This window comes from Mustela erminea, chromosome 14 (assembly GCF_009829155.1).
Source record: "Mustela erminea isolate mMusErm1 chromosome 14, mMusErm1.Pri, whole genome shotgun sequence".
Classification (NCBI taxonomy): domain Eukaryota; kingdom Metazoa; phylum Chordata; class Mammalia; order Carnivora; family Mustelidae; genus Mustela; species Mustela erminea.
In genome coordinates, this window is record NC_045627.1 from 66,070,234 (window position 1) to 66,090,593 (window position 20,360).

A 20,360-nucleotide genomic window follows, 5' to 3' on the forward strand; every position below is an offset into this window, starting at 1 on the left:
GAATATGGTAAATGGACATTCAATGAGGGTAAGAAACATTCAGATTTATAATTTTTTAAAAAGATTTTATTATTTATTTATTTGGCACAGAGAGAGAGAGAGACCACAAGTAGGCAGAGAGGCAGGCAGAGAGAGAAGCAAGCTCCCCGCCCAGCAGAGAGCGCAATGTGGGGCTGGATCCCAGGACTCGGGGACCATGACCTGAGCCGAAGGCAGAGGCTTAACCCTCTGAGCCACCCAGGCGTCTCCAGATTTATAATCTTTTGAAACTAAAATCACACTAATGGATGAATGAACCAATCCATTATTGTCAGATTTATGCTTAAATTCTTCTTACCAGCGCGTCAGCAGAACAGTGACAAGCACTTTGTCGAACTTCCCACTGCTTCCCTGGGACCCTAGCACCTTAGAAGGCTCAACATTTCTATTTAAACGTGGGTTCCTCCTAACACTAGGGGGAGACCAAGAGCCTTGGGACACCCCCAACACCAGTAGAGGGAGGCGGGACCTATTGTCAAGTCACGCCTTCCCCACCTGTGACTGGCACAGATACTATCCAATGGATACCGGGATAGGGCGCGCCGACACCCCGCCCCCTTGAGCGCCCCGCGGCCCCCGAGGCAGCCTCTGGCTGTCTCTGCGGCGGCGACGGCCTGGGCAGACAGTGCGCCGTGCGCAGGCGCGGAGCCTAGACCTCGCTGCAGCCCCCATCGCCTCGGGGAGTCGCACCCACGGGGTCCGCCTGCTGGCGCGTCAGTGCTCTCCCCCTTGTCCACCCTCCCCGGTCCCCCCAGCGCCCTACGCGCCGGGATGGCGGAGCTGCGGCCTAGCGGCGCCCCCGGCCCCGCCGCGCCCCCGGCCCCTGGCCCTAGTGCGCCCCCGGCCTTCGCCTCGCTCTTCCCCCCGGGACTGCACGCCATCTACGGAGAGTGCCGTCGCCTTTACCCTGACCAGCCGAACCCGCTCCAGGTTACCGCTATCGTCAAGTACTGGTATGCCCTGGGCCGCGGGGAGACGGACAGGGGCGGGCTGGGAAGTGTTAGAACCCCGGGGGCGAAGTCATTTGCGGAGGAGGGGTGGTGGAGAAGAATGGTTAAAGCAAAAGCACTGAGAAGGAGGGCGTCCTGCTGCGAGGGAAGGAGTTAAGGCTGAAGTTGGGAATGGGGACAAAGGGGTTAACGGAGCCTGTGGGTAGCGAAGGGTTAACGAGGGAGGGAAGATGAAGGGTTAACTGGGATTAGGAGAATAGAGTGAATTGAGGGGTGTGTGTAGGAGCGGGGAAGTGCGATAGGAGGGGGGGGACTGTAAACGTGGTGAAAGGAGGGGGCGCCTGTAGGGGGTCATTAGTGGGCGAGGGGAAGCCGGGGGCGGGGGCGGCTGAAGTGGGATGAGGGAGGCGAGGCGGGGCCTGGGGAGCATATGAGAGGGCTTTGGAGGAGTGCGGCTGGCGGAGCTCAGAGGGCTCGAGACTGCACAGGGTAGGGGTGGATTTGGGGACCCCCGCTTTCCCGTAGGTTAGGAGGGGAGCAAGTTGCGAGAGTTGTGCCTGTGAAGACGGGAGAAGGAAGTCTCCTTTTGATACCTTCCCGCATGAGCTCAGACGTCAGTCATATCGGTGCAGTGCTTTTGCGTTTGAAGTTTCACGGAGCAACTTTTCTTGATAAACTTTCTGCTTACTCGGCACAGTTCTCTTTCTCCAAGCGGAGTTTCCTCTGGCTTTGCAGCTGCTTTGCTTTAGGACATTGGCTAGAACAGAAGCAGAGGCAGGGAGATCCATGTTTTGGCTAAGGATTGAAGGGGGGACCACAGTAAATAATGAAGATCTGGGACTTTGCTACGGAGTAAAGAAGTAAGCAACATGTTAAGAGGAGCTCCCTGACCACAAGCTTCAGGATTTAGGCAACAGTTTCTCAGGAACGCTGACAGTAACCCTCAAGCGGCTCTGTTAAGGATCAGACCTGTTTACAGAAGGGCTGCCCTTGGGATAGGAATGGTCCTTTTTTGTTTTCCATTCCTGTTTGCAGGGTGTCTCTCTCTACAGCCTCTGGTCAGAACAGGTGTTCAAGAGACTGACTCTGCCTTTCTGGATCAAATTGAGGAGTTGGTTGAATCTGTCCAGAACAGCATTCGTGTAGGCACTGTATTAGATGATCCCCGTCACTGAGCTCTGAAAGACTGTTCAGGAAGCAGCATGGGATGTGGCCAAAGGGGCAGGTAGACCCAGTGGGGGAAGTTGATAGAATGAATGTCTTTGCTGGTTACCTCTCCATTTAGGACTGAATCTTCTCCAAGGTAACCTCTTAACTTCCTCCTGGGATGGCAGAAACTAGACTGTCTAGGGTTGAGGCTCGCTCCCTGGGTCACTGGGAGGATGTGAAGAGACTGACATCATGGAGGGCCTGGGGACCAGCCTCCTCCTATGGGAGGACCATGTCTGATAGCCAGGAGGAGATGTGATCAGCAGTATAGTTCTCTTCAGCAGGCAAACTGTTCTCTGGCTGAGAGGAGTATTTGAAGAGAGCTTCTGCGTGAAAGCAGCTCTTGATAACTTAATAACCCATTCTCACTGCACGTCTATATTTATTTATTTATTTATTTATTTTTAAGATTTTATTTATTTATTTGACAGAGAGAAATTACAAGTACACTGAGAGGCAGGCAGAGAGAGAGAGAAGGAAGCAGGCTCCCTGCTGAGCAGAGAGCCCGATGCGGGACTCGATCCCAGGACCCTGAGATCATGACCTGAGCCGAAGGCAGCGGCTTAACCCACTGAGCCACCCAGGCGCCCCTGCACGTCTATATTTAAATATGTATTGTGATGAGCTGTGTTGGATTGTGTCATGAGAACAGAGGACCAGTTTCTGCGATGCCGTTTCTTCAGGCCCCTTGTGAGTGTGCGGAGAAATCACTACACAAACTTGGGCAACAGTTTTTCTGTCACTCAACTGGCCATGAAGGATAGAGTTGTGTGTGGTGATATTAAAGCACATACAAAGGACTGAGACTGATTTGGGCATTTTTTTTTTTTTCTTCCCTACTGCAAGCTTGTTAAACAGGCAGAACTTACCTTTAGAGATGGGCCAACATGTAATGACTAATAAAGAGCACTTTGTGAAATTAGAAATGCTGTCTAGATGCAGAAAAATATGAGAAGGAGCGGCTGAGCAGCTGGTTCTTTGTAAGATTTGGAAGGGTTTGCATAAATAAGATTCTGAAATCAGTTCATTGACAGAGCTCACATTTGGGTTCCCACAAGGCCTTGTTCGAAATTTGACTAAGGCTACCCAGGTCTGGCTGTGGCCCAGGGTCCCTTGAGATTCATTTTCTTGTGACAGAAGATTGGCTCTTTGGCCAGTGGACCCTGGCCAGCAGGGACATCCTGGCTAAAAGCTGAGACTTTAGTGAGCAGGGAGCAGAAACATGGAGGCAGAGCTAGTACCCTGGAGTTCCTGCACGCCTGCAACTGGCATGTGGAATGAGGTTAGGTGTTCAAAGAAGTAGGTTCAAGGAAGAGCATCAAGGGGTGCTCTGGGTCCTTGGATAACATCTTTTTCCAATTGCAAAATATGATTATTTTCTATATACTCATCTGTTTCCCTATCAGGTTTCTGAGTAAGTAGAACAACACTGTGCTTGGGGACAAGGCTAATTTTGCCTGACTCTTGATTATTCCTTACAGTTGTAGTTTTAAGGTAAAGTAGCACTCCTTGGTGCAGTATATCCTGAGAGAGGGCTGCAGGGGGTATGGCAGATGGAGCATGGAACCGTGGATACAGTTTTGCCACTTTTTGCTGGATGGACCTAGGTTGAAGAAGGGGCAAGGTTGGGAATCTGGAGCAGGAAACCAGAGCAGACATGGAACCTGTAGTCACTCCCATGTGTTATGGGGTTCTGCAGCTATCTTGTGGTTGTTCCAGGGATAGCTACCCTTTTGTTTCCTTCTTCCCCCAGCAAACTTTTCTATATTCAGCTGGTTGTGGAAGTATTCAAATGATTTGGCCAAATCAGAGTTAAGGAAAGACATGGTGATTTGTCCCTTTTCCTAATCTACTCAGTTGAGAGTCTTAGCTATCTGTAGCAACTTTATAAAAGTTCTATAAATAACTTAGCATTTAGCACTTAGTTCTTAGCATTAGTAGAGAATAAGGATTTCTGTAAAGGCAGGTAATACCCTGGCAAAAGAGGATGAAACCAGACCTACTGGTTTTAGATAGTACTTAAATTGCATGATACTGGCACTCTTGCTGGGATCACATGTAACATGCCTTTTATTTGGTTATTAGTGTTCCTTCAGCATATTATCCCAGTTGCAAAGTATAGTCCGTCAGTGTCCCAGGGGCAGGCAGACTTTTTGCAGTCTGTGGGACAGTCAGATATCCGAGGCAGCTCAAATGCACAGTGTTTGTGAGCTAAATGCAGACTTCCTTCCGCTGATGGTTTCCATTTAGGCTGTTTCTCAAGTCTACCAAGTTTCCCTATCCATTCTGAAGAAAAGCAGGAGCTTTTTTTTTCTTCTTCTTTTTTTTTTTTTTTAAAGAGCTCTAATTGCTTTACTAAAGGAAACCCTTATGGAATTAAATCCTTAGAGTGAGCTAATGACTGACTCTCTTCCTCAGCTGCTTCTCGGTTGGAATTATAGGGGATGTTTAATGTGGTCCTCAGAGGCCCCAAATCATTTAATATTCCAGCTCTACCTTTGCGGCGACAGTCTCCTGGGATCATCTCCTGGATGCAGGCACTCCCAAGGCTCAGTTGGGCCTGCTGCAGTTCTCTGTTCAGGGCTGAGCTAGCCTAAGTGTGGCCTTTGTCACTTGCATGAGAAAAGACCAGTTTTGGTCTGTGGGGTATAGGCTGGGGTCTGGAGGCATTGGATTTGTTTAGAGCAAACTGTAATTAACATAGGGCACAATATAGTCTTTCAGGAATTAGCTGTCTAAGAGGCAGGAGTGGAGCTGAGCCTCTGCTTCCAGGAACAATGCCCATTGGGGATGCCCAGGACAGTCTTTCAACCGAAGCCAGTTGATTGACTAATGCACCTCTTGCCTTGAAGCTTGGCATGGTTACAGGCTCCATGGAAGAGAAGTAATCCCTGTCAATCCGTTTGGGATTGGTAATTGAAATTGGAGGAAATAAAAGGGGTAACCACCTAGTGTGTTTATTTCTAAAAGAGGTCCTACATGTGGGTGATTAAAGGGAGTCTCTTCTGCTTCTGGAATTGGGCAACTTCTAGTTGCCCATCCCTTGGTCTTACCCTGGAGGTATGGCTTCCTTTTAGTCATCCCACATTCCTCTAGGATGGGGTCTTTAGATTGGTAAGGCATGACCTCTTAGCTTCACATTGTCTGCTTTCAGGCTCACACTGAACTGCACTGTGTTTTGTCTTTTGCAGGTTGGGCGGCCCAGACCCCCTGGACTATGTTAGCATGTACAGGAATGTGGGGAGCCCTTCTGCCAATATCCCTGAACACTGGCACTACATCAGCTTCGGCCTGAGTGATCTCTATGGTGACAGCAGAGTCCACGAGTGAGTATAGGGCACTTGCCCACCCTCCACCTGTCTCTTCCTTAGCCTTGAGCCTTATTTCTGGGTTTTCCCTGAGCAGAGGTGAGAATGTCATAATTCTGTGTGGTTGGCACTGCTCAGGTTGAACCTCTGGGTTTCTGCCCTCTGCTTGTATCTGCTTGTGCCAGAGTGATCCAGGTCAGCACCCGAACTCTGCTCATCTGGTGCAGGACAGTGTTGATGATGAGCAAGTGTTCCAAAACCAGCAGGTTTTTCCAAACTGCTCTGGTGTTTGATCTCAGAGGACAGGCAGCATAGCTATGATCCAGAATTTGAATCAATGCCTCTAAGTCTACCTGTTTTTTTTTCCTCCTCTAGCTTGTAGTGAAAAAATTTAAACATAAAGCATAGTTGAAATAATTTTATAGCCAACACACAAATACCTACTACCTAGATTCTGCATTTAACATTTTACTCCTCTTGCTCTATCATGAATATATCCATCTCTCTCCCTCTGTTGATCTTACTTACTTCCTTGTAACCTGCAGTTGTCTGTGCTCAGCCTATACATAGTACATTTTTTATTCTAGTCTCTCTCCCGTTTTCTGCCCTGTATACTTCCAAATCCTGCCTCCCCTAAATACCCCCGTAACCACTGAATTTAAATACATTTTAATATTAAGTTAAACATCAACTTAGTATTAAGTCAGCTAAAACCATAACAGCAACACTAATAATAATGAAAGCTAACATTTATTATATTATAGCATTGATTATGCACCAAGTGGTCTCCTAGTCACTTTGCATGTATAAACTAATTTTATTTTCACCACAACCATATAATACTGGTAGATACTCATATTTGACCCATTTAACAGATGAGGAAACTGAGCTACAAAGAGCATCTATAACTTGTTTAAGGTCATACAGCTTGGAGGTAGTGGAGCCAGCATTCTAATGCAGGCATTCTGGCTCTAGAGTTCATGTTCTTAATGACTGTGTTCTACTGTCTCTTAAACAATGATATCATGTCCTCGAGTAAGTTACTATCTGTAATTTAAAAAAACACACAAATATTTTGTTCCATCTGTACTCTTTTGTGAGAGGGGTTCTTTTCTTCAATTTATATATTGTCTTCCTTCCCTCTCATCAGCACAGTCAATCAAGAGCTGATTGTATTTCTGTTATCCTGTCCTCTCCTGCTTTTAGCTTGTTGTATCTTTTTTGCCTCTTACACTATCTTTTTGGTATCTTGGTGATGACTACTTAGCATGTGTAGGTTGAAAGACTAAGGGGCTCTTCCTGTCCTGCCTCAGCTTAAGAGGTTGATTCTGGGATGATGATAATCATCAGGGTTTTTTTGTGTGTGTGTGTGTGTGTGTGTGTGTATGTGTGTGTGTTTGTTGTTGTTTTGTTTTTTTGCTTTGTTTTAGTTCTTAGTATCTTCCTTATGATCACATCAGATACTTTACAATCTTACCAGGTTTTTTTGTTATCTCTATTTTATAGATGAGAAAATTGAATCACTTGAGGGGTAAATGAATTGCCTAAAGGAAAAGAACTTGGATTCAGTTGAACTGTTTTGAGTCCAAAGTCTGAGTTTTTAACCACTAGAGTGTTCTACCTCTCTGATCACAGGTCCAGCCTAACTTCCTCTTCTCTCTCATTAAGCTGGGGGCCCAGGTCTCATCTCCTTACTGATCACATGTCAAGAGCAATGCCTGGGCCTGCCTTTATAGCCTTCCAGACAGATCCATTGCAATGTCAGCAGAAGGCTTTGGGAACAGTGAATTAATCTTGCCTGAATGGGGACCCTGCATTACAGTATTAATAATGGAGATAGAATAGCAAACAGATGTGGGCAATAAAGGCACTATGCTGGACTTTAATGTATACTTTTAATAAGAACCTGCAGAGGAGGGTGTGTAGTGCAGTTAGCCTGTACCTTTTTGTTGACAGATTTATTCCAGTCAGAAGAATACCATTTCCTATGTAGCTTAAAGATTCTTGCAGTATACCTGCTTATCAGTGATGGGTCCAAAGCCCAAAGTGACATGAAGAACGTAATTGAGAAAGCCCCATATTTCAGAGGGGACAACCTCTGAATTTTAAAGAGGGCCTTCCTTACTGTTTTTCCACGTTTGAAAGTACCCCATTATATGTGTGTCATTTCTGTATGATAAAGCACTGTGATATTTATATGTCATTTATGACAATAGTGAGACCTCAAGTTGGGCTGTACCTCACCACTGGAACCTAGTGTTTTCTGGTATTATGTCCTGACTCAAGAAGGACATGGAAGGAGTGTTCTTGGATAGTTACCCAGTTCTGGTATATGTTGCAGAAGTCAAAAGTACGTTTGACTTCAATCTTGATAAGTTTCTTGAAAAAAGTTTGCTTTTCCAAACATTTCATGTGGCAGGGCCTCTTTGAAATAGATTTAAAGATTCTTATTTAATTAGTGCTTACTTAAAGGTGAGGTCAAAAAGGTGAGTGTTCTACCATCCAGTTTATTTATTTATTTTAAAAGATTTTATTTATTTGTCAGAGAGAGAGTGCATGCAAGCAGGGGGTGTGGCGGGCAGAGGGAGAAGCAGGCTCCCTGCAGAGCAAGGAGCCTCATGTGGGACTTGATCTCAGGACCCTGGGATCATGAACTGAGCCAAAGGCAGATGTTTAACCAACTGAACCACCTGAGCATCCCTACCATCCAGTTTGTTTATTTTTAAAAGATTTTACTTATTTATTTGACACAGAGAGAGAGAGAGAGAGAGAGAGTACACAAGCAGGGGGACCAGCAGAGGGAAAGGGAGAAGCAGACTCTCCACTGAGCAGGGAGCCTAACTTGGGGCTTGATCCCAGGACCCTGGGATCATGACCTGAGCCAAAGATAGACACTCAATGACTGAGCCACCAAGGCATCCCTGTCACAAAAGATTCTAAATCTGAGGCCAGCTTTCTCTTTGTTCAACAGATTAGCAAGTATGAGAGAGGTGTTGATGCACTAACACCAAATCGAATCTGACTCTAGACATGTTTAGAACAATTGAAAACAAATTATAGGGACACCTGGGTGGCTCAGTGGGTTAAGCCGCTGCCTTCAGCTCAGGTCATGATCCCAGGGTCCTGGGATCGAGTCCCACATCAGGCTCCTTGCTCAGCAGGGAGCCTGCCTCTCTCTCTCCGCCTCTGCCTGCCTCTCTGCCTGCTTATGTGCTTTCTCTCTCTTTCTACAAATAAATAAATAAATAAAATCTTAAAAAAAAAAAAAAGCAAATTATAAAGGGAACCTTTTTTTTTTTTAAACTAAGATTCAAGGGCACTTGGGTGGCTCAGTTGACTAAGTGTCTGACTCTTGTTTTTGGCTTAGGTCATGATCTCAAGGTCATAGTTGGAGCCGTGCATCCCCCTCCACTCTGGGCATGGAGCCTGCTTAGGATTCTCTCTGTCAGGGCACCTGAGTGGCACAGCACTTAAGTGTCTGACTCTTGGTTTTGGCTTAGGTCGTGATCTCAGGGTCATTGAGATGGAGCCTGGTGCCAGGCTTTGTGCTCAGTGGGGAGTCAGCTTGTATCCCTCCCCCATCCCCCACTCGTGCTCCAGGGCACACTCTCTCTCTCTCAAATAAATAAATAAGTAAAATAAAAATAAAAAGTATGATTCAATACTGTTATTGTCACGGACAAATAGGAAACACTGATCTAGTTCATGTCCCTTAATTGTAAATGGAGGAAAGTACAGTATAGCCTGCTGAAGGCAGTGCAGCAAACTGATGAGAGTGGCAGGGTGTCCCAGCGTCCCCACTGTCCTACCCTCGCTTTCATGATTGGGGAAAAATGACTGTATGGACGTTGTTTGTCTTTAGCATAATTATATAGGCAAACTTCTTTTTTATTTTTTACTATATTCCAGGTTAGTGCTAAATTCTTTTCATAAAGGTATCCTTTTATGCTATCCCCATAGTAATTCTGTGACACAAGGAATTCTTATTATGTCTTGCTTATAGATACAGAAATGTAGGCTAACAAACTTACTGCATAGGTGGTGAACCAGAGGCCAGGTCCAGTGATCCCACAGCCTGTATTCTGAAACACTGTGCTGTACTGCCTTTCCATTTTGACCAGTCACCAGCATTTATTAAATGCCTACAGTATGCCTCCTCCCTTTAAGATCTGTCCTTCTCACAGCTTGTCGAGGATAGGGACAAGCCGAAGTCCAGGGGTCCCCTAGCAGGCTTACTGTGGGCGTAGGCAGGGACCCCCCCACCTGGAAGCCCTGAAGGAAGTGAAGAGCAGGCTGGTTGCCTGAGCCCCGGCATGGCCAGTTCCATCCAGGTTCTTTGCCTATTCACGGTCATCAAAGGAAACCAGACAAGAGAGTGCTTGTTTGGATTAAAAGGCTCTTAAGAGGCTCTTTCTGAAGTTGGAGAGATGGACCGAGTTCCAGCTCCGGGTAGCCACAGGGGAGAATGGAGTGCTTTTCTAGGAACCCTAAGGCTCCCCTCGCTGACTTCAGTGGCGGAGATTGTCCTGTTGCTCTTGCCTCGGACTTGGGACGAGTGAAACAGATGATCTTCAGCTGCCAAGAGCCTGTCGGAAGCCTCCGGCTCCAGCCGTTCCCTTTGTGGCCAGCAGCTGTGGCCTGGAATGTGGAGGTCTGCAGGGCTGTGGAAGGGGTGGCTTCAGCCCTGCTCTCTGTGAGGATTTCTGGCTGCCCCTGGTACTGCCAGCAGCTCTCCCTGGACCCAGGTGCAGAGTGTGTTTGTGATCTCAGGCAGACTTCCCTGGTGGGATTCCACTGGGTAGGTCATCTTCTGGACATGTCGGCTGGTTCCAAAGACAGCCTTTGTGTGCCGCTGGCCCACAGGATGGCAGCTCCCCAGGGAAGAGCCTGTGCCTCAGGTCTGCCGCCCATGGTCCATCGGGGCTCTGCCCCACGAGTGCTGGGCTTCTTGGCGGCTAGGCGTGTGGAATTTGGAGTTGTTCTTGCCCCCTTGGGGCTGGAACTGCCGCTGACTGGCTTTCTGTGGCTGTCTCCACTGGGTTGGTAGAGAACCTCCTTTTGCCTTCAGGTTCCTCTGAGTTGGGCTCTGTACCGAATGAGTTACTTATTAAAACACTGGATACAGATTAACTTTTCCACATGTTGTTTTGTGTGGCCTTGGTCCCCTGCAGTTGGGAAATGCTAATTTTCCCTTCTCAAAGCTGGGTTTGCAGGAACTTTTTAATGTGTCGTTTCATCCTCTGTGGTTTCCAGTGGACATCCTGCCTTTGCCTTACCACACCTGCCCTGGGAACATGGTCCCTTCTCTGGTTGGGCCTTTGCTTTCTTCCCAGAGCTCTGGTGAATCTGACAACCAGAATCCCTGTGTGAACCACCCGCAGATGGCAGCCCGACCCTCCCCGTGGCTGGCACAGCAGGCTGAGGAAGTGCTCTGCAGGCTCATGGCTGGGCAGGCCTCCCTGCAGCTCTGGTCCCTCAGCCATTCATCTCCGAGGTGTTGAGTTTTGAGAAGACTGTGTGAAATGGTGGTGTTCTCTGCTCAGAGGAGGATCCCTGGGCTACGTAGAAAGAGTGGGGTGGCCTTGGCCAGCAGCAGGGCTAGAGTTCTTCTTCTTTTTTTATTTTATTTTTATTATTTAAAAAAAATTTTTTTAAAAAATAAACGTATAATGTATTATTAGCCCCAGGGGTACAGGTCTGTGAATTGCCAGGTTTACACACTTCACAGCACTCACCATATCTCATACCCTCCCCAATGTCCATAACCCCACCACCCTCTCCCTTTACCTTCCCCCCGCCACCCTCAGTTTGTTTTGTGACATTAAGAGTCTCTTATGGTTTTTCTCCCTCCCGATCCCATCTTGTTTCATTTATTCTTTTCCTATCCCCCAAACCCCCCATGTTGCATCTCCACTTCCTCATATCAGGGAGATCATATGATAGTTGTCTTTCTCTGATTGACTTATTTCGCTAAGCATAATACCCTCTAGTTCCATCCACGTCATTGCCAATGGCAAGTTTCATTTCTTTTGATGGCTGCATAGTATTCCATTGTTTATATATACCACATCTTCTTCATCCATTCATCTGTTGATGGACACCTAGGTTCTTTCCATAGTTTGGCTATTGTGGACATTGCTGCTATAAACATTTGGGTGCATGTGTGGGCTAGAGCTCTTCTTGAAGCTGAAAGCACCACTTTGGGCTGGATTTCAGGCCCCAGATCTCTTGAGTTGTGAAATGTTGAGAATTCCATTTCTTTCTTCCAGCAGATCTGTGTGGGTATGTGGCTTCATCCTTTGAAAAGCATTTCATTTGCAATGTGTGGATTATCTCTTTCTTCATGGGGTAAGGAATCCAGATTTTCCAATTCAAGAGAATCCCTCAGCAGTAAGGAGACAGTTGGGAAGAGATTCCTTGAGATAACCCAGTCAAACTTACTTTATTATTATTATTTCTTAAGATTTTATTTATGTATTTGACAGAGAAAGGGTGCACACAAGCAGGGGGAGAGGGAGAGGGAGAGGGAGAATCAGGCTCTGCACTGAGCAGCAAGCCCGATGAGGGACTTGATCCCAGGACCCTGAGATCATGACCTGAGCTGAAGGCAGACTCTTAACCCACTGGGCCACCCAGCCCCCCCCCCCCCCACTTTAAAAAGTTTAAGCAGTCTAATTATGGGCAATGACTGACAATCACTGGGCTGGTCAGCACTGGGAGATTTCATTCTTTTCCCACAGAGGCAAAGACAGGGAAGCCTTTATGGGTTTGACATGATTGGATCTCTCAGTCCCAGGAATCTTCCCTGTTCAGACTGTCCTTCTAGGTTTCCACCTTCCACACCTGAAGGCTTTTTCCTTTTTGAATGCTGGTCTTCACGCCTGCTGTGTGTGGGTCTCAGTTTGCTAGCATTTCCCTTGCCCAGATTTCTGACTCAGAGCTCCTGACTCGACTTTGGCCTCTGGCTCCTCAATTCATTCTTCCATCCTGCCTCTGAGGTATCCCAATGAGCCTTGTTTCCTGTTTCAGTGGTGTAGTTCTGATGTTGGGTCCTAGGGTGCGTGTGCGGTGACCTTGCTTCTCTGACCTGAGCCCCCCAGGAATGGTCTCCTCACTCCAGCACGTGCCTTTGCAGAGATCTCTGCCCTCCCTGCCTGTGGAGCTCTCTGACACAGAGCTTGGGGCTGCAGAGTACGCCCCTCCGGCAAAGCTCTGTTGAGTGCCTGGTACAGAACATTTGGGAAGATGACGTATTCAGGTGGAGGTGAGGGACCATGAGAAGTTATATCTAACTTCTGTCCTTGAAACACTCAACATCTGCTTGGTAAAAGATGTCAGAGACCCTGGGAAAGAAGTCGTCAATGGGGTTTGGGGCTGGGAGGATGTTTTTGGCTTTGCCCAACTTCTGTGGCTTTGAGGCCGCCTCCCCTCACCTTGTGATCTACAGCACTTCGAGAAACTCAAAATAGGTAATAATTGTAAGCCCTTAGCTTCCACTGCGTGCAAGGCCTGTTCTAAGTGCTTTAAATAAACTCCTCTCATTCTCACGGCAGCTTTGTGGGGGTAAGTATTGATATCTTTTTTTGTGAGGAAACTGAGGCACAGAGATGTTAAGGAACTTACCCATCCAGCCGGTGAATGCCCGAGCTGGGCTGTAAATGCAGGCAGTCTGGCTCCAGAAGTGCCCACCCCTCCCTTCCTCTACCCACACAGAAGGGGGCCGGGGGCAGGGGTGGGGGCGGGCTGGCCTGAGGCCTCTATTACAAATCATGCACCCAAGTTCAAAAGTATCTTGGCTTAATGGAGTGTGAATAGCTAAGCAGGACGTGCTTGGTAGGAGAAATGTGGAGCTGGACATTGAAGCAACTTTGTAGAGAAGGAAGAGTCCTGCTGGGTAATGACAGGAGGGTCGGTGACAGGATCCTGTTTCATCTCTGCAGTCAGGGCTTCTGCTGCCTTACTACAGCTATGTTCAGAAGTTGTCAGGAAATCCTGCAACTCTCAAAGGCACAGAGGTGATGCTCTTGACTTGGGTGTCACGGTCCCATGGTGGTGCTTCTTCAGCAGTCAGGGATGTGCCCAGCATGCCAGCAGCCCAGAGTACGCCCTGACCAGGATGTGTGGGGTTTCTGCTCATTCTTTCTAGGGGAAGGGGGTGTGGAAATGAGGGGCATTTCCAAGGACCCACACCATCTAACTGAGGTATGTACAGTGCTAATCTGAGAGGGATATTTGTTTTGATAGAAGGTATCTTGTCCATGGCATTTTTTCTTCTGTCTTCATATTAATGTTCATTGTCATATCACTTTTTTTTAGGATTTTATTTGAGAGACAGAGAGAGAGAGCATAAGCACAAGCAGGGGAAGTGGCATGCAGAGGGAGAGGGAGAAGCAGACCCCCTACCGAGCAGGGAGCCTGGAGGTAGGGCTGGATCCCAGGACCCAGAGATCATGACCTGAGCCCAAGGCAGACACTTAATAGACTCAGCCACCCATGGCCTCTGTCATATCACTTTAAAAAAAAAAAAGTTAATTCCTGGGGCGCCTGGATGGCTCAGTCATTAAGCATCTGCCTTGGGCTCAGGTCACGATCCCAGTGTTCTGGGATCCAGCCCCGCACTGGGCTCCCTGCTCCATGGAGAGCCTGCTTCTCCCTCTCTCACTCCCTCTGTTTGTGTTTCCTCTCTAGCTGTGTCTGTCTGTCAAATAAATAAATAAGATCTTTAAAAAAAAAAAAAGAAAAGAAAAAGAAGAAGAAAATTGTAACACATAGTACAGAGTTCCCATATATACTTTTACTTTACTTTGTTATAGTTTCCCTTGTAACTAACATCTTGCATTAGTGTGCTGTATTTGTTACAATTGATGAACGATGCTGATACATTATTACTAATCGATGTCTACAGTTTTCTCTTTGTGTTATATAGTTTTATGAGTTTTGACAAATTCATGTCCTAAAATACCATTACGGTATCATGCAGAGTACTTTCACTGCCCTAAAAATGTGCTCTTCTTCATGTATTGATCCTTCCCTCCCTCCCCCGCAAGCCCCTTGCATCCACTGATTGTCTTACTGTATCGCCTTTTCCAAAATGTCATGCAGTTGGAATCATACAATACATAGCCTTTTCAGACTGACTTCTTTCACTGAGCACTATGCATTTAAGGTTCCTCCATGTCTTTTTGTGGTTTGCTCAGTTCTTTTATCACCGAGTAATACTCCTTTGTGAGTATGTACTACTGTTTATTCATTTATTATTGAAGGACATCTTATTTCCAGTGTTTGGCAATTTTGGATGGAGCTTCCATAAACATTCATAGGCAGGTTTTTGTGTGGACATAAGTTTCAACTCATTTGGGTAAAGTTGCAGGATCATATGGTAAGAGTATGTTTTAATTTTGTAAGAAATAGCCAAACCATTTTCCAAAGTGGCTGTACCATTTTGCATTCCCAGCAGTGAATAGGAGTTCTTCTTATTCTGTGTCCTCACCAGCATTTGGTATTGTCAGTTTTTGGATTTTAGCCATTCTAATAGGGGTGGCGTAGTATCTCATTGTTTTATTAATTTGCAGTCCCCTGACTGCCATATGATGTTGAGCATCTTTTCATATGCTTATCTCCACCTATATCTCTTCTTTGGTGACACAGCTTGGTTTTTGTTCCTAACCTCATCCCACTTCCCATTTCACCTCCAACCACACATACCCTTTTTCTCATTATGGGTTCAGACATAATTATGGGGCTGATTATATTTTTGGCATGTTTGCCTTTTGGTCACTTCTCAGGCAATTAAGTGAGTCAGTTCCCCTGACTCTTATTGGGTCCATATCTGAATTCCTTTGTTGGTTTTAACTGGGGCTGTCTCATGAGTTCTATATGTTTTCCCCAGTGATGTTGTTGTCTGTAAAGTCTGTAGCTGGTACTGGGACCTGTAGTCTTAATCCCAAGGTTTAGGATTGATTGTGCTTTCCAGTACAGACGATAGAAAGACTTGTGTGCAAACTTGTCCTCTTCAGACCCTGGTGAGTTTCAAATTGCTTTAGACGAAAAATGAGTACACCAGGTTCCTTGAGATCCCAGCTGGACCTCAAACTCCCTGTCTTAATTGAACCTGCATTGAGAAGACTTTCCAAAATCCAAAACTTTCCTGGCCTCTCCTTTTCTTGTTCCATCCATCAGTGTTGTTACTTTTTAGTTATAAATTTGCTTTTCTTACTTATAAATACAGTTGAACCACTTTACCCAAATGTTGAAAATTAGAGAAGGGAGTAAAAAAATTATTCCTAATCCTATCACCTTTTGTTTGTGATCTTTTATCTGTCTTCACGATGATTTCTGTAGTAATTCATGCTGAGTGTTGTTGGCCCGGGTGTGTATTAGGCTTTTGTCTTGTGGGAGTCCCCTCACTTTGGGAATTAACGTCTTCTCCAAAGCTTTCTGCCTGACTAGTGCTTTTTTCCTAAATTCAGTTGGCCCAGGGCTGGTAGGGTTTCCAAATTATGAAAACAGCATATTTGCTGGGGAAGATGGTTCCTACCCATTGCCAGGTTGCATTAATTACATCTTTTCTTTTCTTTTAAGATTTTATTAATTTATTTGACAGAGAGCACAGGCAAGGGAAGCAGCAGGCAGAGGGAGAGGGAGAAGCAGGCTCCCTGCTGAGTGGAGAGCCTGACATGGGGCTTGATCCCAGGACCTTGGGATCATGTCTTGAGCCAAAGGCAGTCGTTTAACCAACTGAGCCACTCAGGTGCCCTACACATTTTTTTCCTTATAATTTTCTAAAAATATTTATTTATTCACTTTAGAGAGAAAGAGAAAATGTGAGTTGGGGCAGAGGGAGAGAGAGGATCCTCAAGCGGACTCACTGCTGAGTGCGGAGCCTGATGCAGGGCTCTATCCCAGGACCCTGAGATCATTACCTGAGCCAAAATCAAGTCAGCCACCTAACCAACTGAGATACCCACATGCCCTAACTACATCTTATTTATTTATTTATTTATCTATCTATCTATCTATCTATCTATTTATTTATTTATTTTCCCTTTGCTGCTTGACTTCTCATAGGAATGAAGAGCAGTTTAGGTAGTAAATGTCCTGTGCAGGGCGCTGGCCACCCACCTCTCAGTTAATACCTCAGGGTCTTAAGTACAAATCACCATGCATGGTGGTAGTCCTGAGGGGGTGTTGTTCCTGCTGTTGTTTTCCTGTGTATATAAGTATATATATGTGTGTGTGTGTATTTATAAAAATATTTATTCATTTGTGTGGGGAGGGGCAGAGGTAGAAGGAGAGAAAGTCTCTAAGCAGACTCCACGCTGAATGTGGAGGCTGATGCGGGACTGGATCTCACGACCCTGAGTTTATGACCTGAGCCAAAACTAAGAGTTGGACACTTACCCAGCTGTGCTGCCCACGCACCTCTGTTTTCCTGTTAGAAAGGTGATCAGTGGTTAGATTTGGTGGTCATTGTCACCTGGGAATAAACGCCACGAGCCTCCTTATTTCTCTCTTTCTTGGCTGTGTGGTTACAGAAGACCGAGACTTGCCTTAAAGAGTGCCCTAGGCTTCTTGTACCCAGTGTACACAGAAGTTTCACAAGTATAAGCATGGGTGCCAAGGGATAGATGAGATCCTTTTCAGGTGATTTCCTAAAGTACATAGGCTACCATTTGGGGCTTTTGAGGCTTTCTGCCATATATAGGAATCAAGTAATTTAATAACAACACTGGGTCTCCTGGGTGATGGGTGGGTACACTTGGTTCCCATCCAGCATTAATCACTGGCCTGTTTGGAGGCCAGCCATTCATTTACTACAGAGATAGTCATTGCTGGGGCGGTTCTGGGCATGAGGGGTGTATTAATGAGCTGCATACTCTTGGTGTGCTCTTCATGGAGCCTCCAGTCTTTTTGGCTGAAGAGTCCTTGAACTGGGAAACATTAAGGGGCAGATGGGCCAGATACAGCCTTGGAATCTTAAGTGATCACATGTAACCTCCTTGTCTTCTTTTCTACAGTCCATGCCTTGAGGCCTGGTGGATGGTTTTCTTTAAGTAGGAGTCCTAATGCTCAGAAACATGGCCAGGCCTATGCTTGGGGCTAGATTAGTTGCCCATTTGTTAGGGAAAATATGGGTTCATAGTAGCTTCTCAGAGGGATGTGTTCCACTGGACTCCAGGACCTTTATGAGTGTGTTAGTCAAAGATCCCTTTCCTTCCAGCTCCCTTCCATGTTATTCAGGCTTCTTGAGTTCTAGTCATAGAACCGGCTTTGCCACAAGAAGACCAATCAAGGAAATGCTTTTGTGTTTCCAGTGCTGACTTCCATGTGATGCCTGCGGGCACTTGAAGCCCTGCCTCTGACCACCAGTCTCCCTTACTCTGATCTCATGCCTTTCAACTCGAGGGCAGGAGCTCAGGAGTCAGGCCCGAGGGAGGGGTAACTACTAGAGAATGGGGCCTGGCCCAGTCTCTCCATCCCATCCCCGGGGGTCAAGCTGGCTGGCTGCACTTTCTGCCGGTGATGGATTTTGACTCCTGAAGACTTCTGAATAGCTTGGTTAGTTAGAGGAGAAAGGGTAGTGGCTATCTCCTCTTAGTGGTGACAGACGACAACACTGAGGCTTGCCCTTCTCCTTCCTGCTCTAGCTTTTCCAATATATCAGGTTGCAGACATGCTGGATTCCTGCCCTTCTGGAGCCAGTCTTGCAATTTTTCATTCCCATGGCCAGGGTTTTGTGCAGAGGAAAGGCCCAGGGTAAAGGCAGTGGCAGCACAGGGAGCCTTTGGGATTGGAGCTTTCTTTGCAGGAACACTGCTGACACAGATCCCTTAGTTCTGTGCTAGCTCTGTGGCCAGGGGCAGTCAATCACAGCATCTCACGCTTGTCTCCCCTCCGCTCAGCACCATCCAGTGGCTTCCCACTGATAGCCCTCACTTTGGGCTTTCTCTGGCAGGTGAAAAAGCATTCTCACACCAGTAGTGAAGAATTCTCTTGGTCCAGCACCAAGTCCGAGCATTTAGCTCTTTCAGGGGGAGTCCTTCAGTCTGGACCCTTACTTGCTTAAGAGGGGAGATAATCCAAGTGCACTGCATTTTCATAGGACTCAGAGCCTTCCTTTTGGGAGGCGGTGTGCGATTTTGGTAAAAATGTCTGAACTTCGCTTTATCAGGGTGGTGGAGTACCACCCTGGCACAGTGCTTGGTACATGATAACCCCTTAATTGATTTCCATAACTATTTAGTGCCTGTTATCTAAATATCTGGTGCTCTGCTACGTGCTGGGAGTACCATGGGAGCAAAAAGGCAAAGTTTTTGCTCTTGTGGATCTTAACATTTTTACAGGAGAAACATGTAAAAGTATTTATAGTTTTAGATAGTGCAGGTGCTGTGTTGAAAATAAAGCAGGGTGGTGTGCTGGGGAATACCTGGGTAAGAGTAGGAGTTGAGGGGGATGGAGATAGTACGTTTAGGAGGAACCAATGACGGTTTCCTTGAAGATGTAACATTTGAACTCAATGACAAAATGGCAGCCAGGGCTGTCACATAATACAGCTCCAGGGACACCATCCATGTTATTCTATGCAGTTTGTGTTCACTGGAGTTGTATGTACAGTGCTCTGTCCACTCAATCATGTAAGCATCGTAGGCAGTGAAAACAGCTAGAGCAAAGGCCCTGAGGCAGGAGGGACCTTGAGGTGTTCAAGGAACAGAAAGAAGGCCAGTGTGTGTGGCACTTAGAGGAGAGGACAGTGGAGCAGGATGAGGCAGGAGAGTTTGAAGGCAATATAAAGAATGTGACATTCAACAGATTATCTGTTGACTCATGAGGGAAGCCGAGGGATGATGTGATGGGGGGAGGCAAGAGTGTGGTTTTAGGAAACTTTTCCAGTAGTGTGGGACCTTAGCACAAGTATGAAGGCATGGGAACCAAGCTGAGTGATGTGTTTTGTTTCCCTAAAAAGGAAACAGCAGCAAAAGTGGCTCAAAGGAAATGCCATTAAGATATTTGAGTCTGACTTTGATAGTGACGGAGAGGAAGGCTCATTGCTTTTTTAATGCTGTCTTATCTTGCTTGTTGTTCAATGTCAGCCTTATTATCTCTTTGGATGGCAGTGGGAATATGATTACCATTTAGCATTTGCTCAGCTGTGACATGATGTGCCCATGTACAGAACACACAAAAAGTACAATCCTTGCCCTTGGGGAACTGAGATGCTAGAAAGATTTGTTTCTTCCCATTACCCTCTTTAAGATATCTTGATCTTCTGGGGCAGCTGGATTCCCAGTGTCCAGGAGGATAGTGGGTGGACAGAAGGCCCTTGGGCAGAATGCTCTGGCCCTTGGGTCTGTAAGAAGCCCCAAGCTATACACCTATATGCAGAGGGCATCTTGCTTCCCATATCAGAATGTGATCTTGCTACTGTTGGCCTGCCTGTCTTTTCTTCTCCTTCTCCTTCTCTTCCTCCTTCTTCTTTTTAAAAGATTTTATTTATTTATTCATGAGAGATAGAAAGAGAGAGAGTGACAGAGGGAGAAGCAGGCTCCCCATGGAGCAGGGAGCCTGATGCAGGACTCAATCCCAGGACCCCAGGATCACAACCCGAGCCAAAGGCAGATGCTTAACTGACTGAGCCACCTAGGCACACACTTATTATTTTTAAAGTTTATTTATTTAAGCACTCTTTATACCCAATGTAGGGCTCAAACTCAGAACCTGGAAATTAAGAGCCACTTGCTCTACTGACTGAGCCAAACAGGTACCCTTCTCTTTTCTTTTTTCTTTTCTTTTCGTTTTTTTTTTTTTTAAGATTTTATTTATTTACTTGAGAGAGAGACAGTGAGAGAGAGCATTA

At 46.3% G+C, this 20,360-nt stretch overlaps 1 protein-coding gene across 2 annotated transcripts in view; it reads left to right on the forward strand.

The window, feature by feature from the left end:
• The first annotated feature begins 593 nt into the window (after positions 1 to 593).
• Positions 594 to 20,360, forward strand: part of SUFU (SUFU negative regulator of hedgehog signaling) — a 111,850-nt gene continuing 92,083 nt past the window's right edge. For both annotated transcript variants that reach the window (XM_032313866.1, XM_032313867.1), the window contains exons 1-2: positions 594 to 992; positions 5,390 to 5,524. In XM_032313866.1, the coding sequence (XP_032169757.1) occupies positions 811 to 992; positions 5,390 to 5,524 (317 nt within the window). In that variant the 5' untranslated portion in view covers positions 594 to 810. The remainder of the gene's footprint in view (positions 993 to 5,389; positions 5,525 to 20,360) is intronic.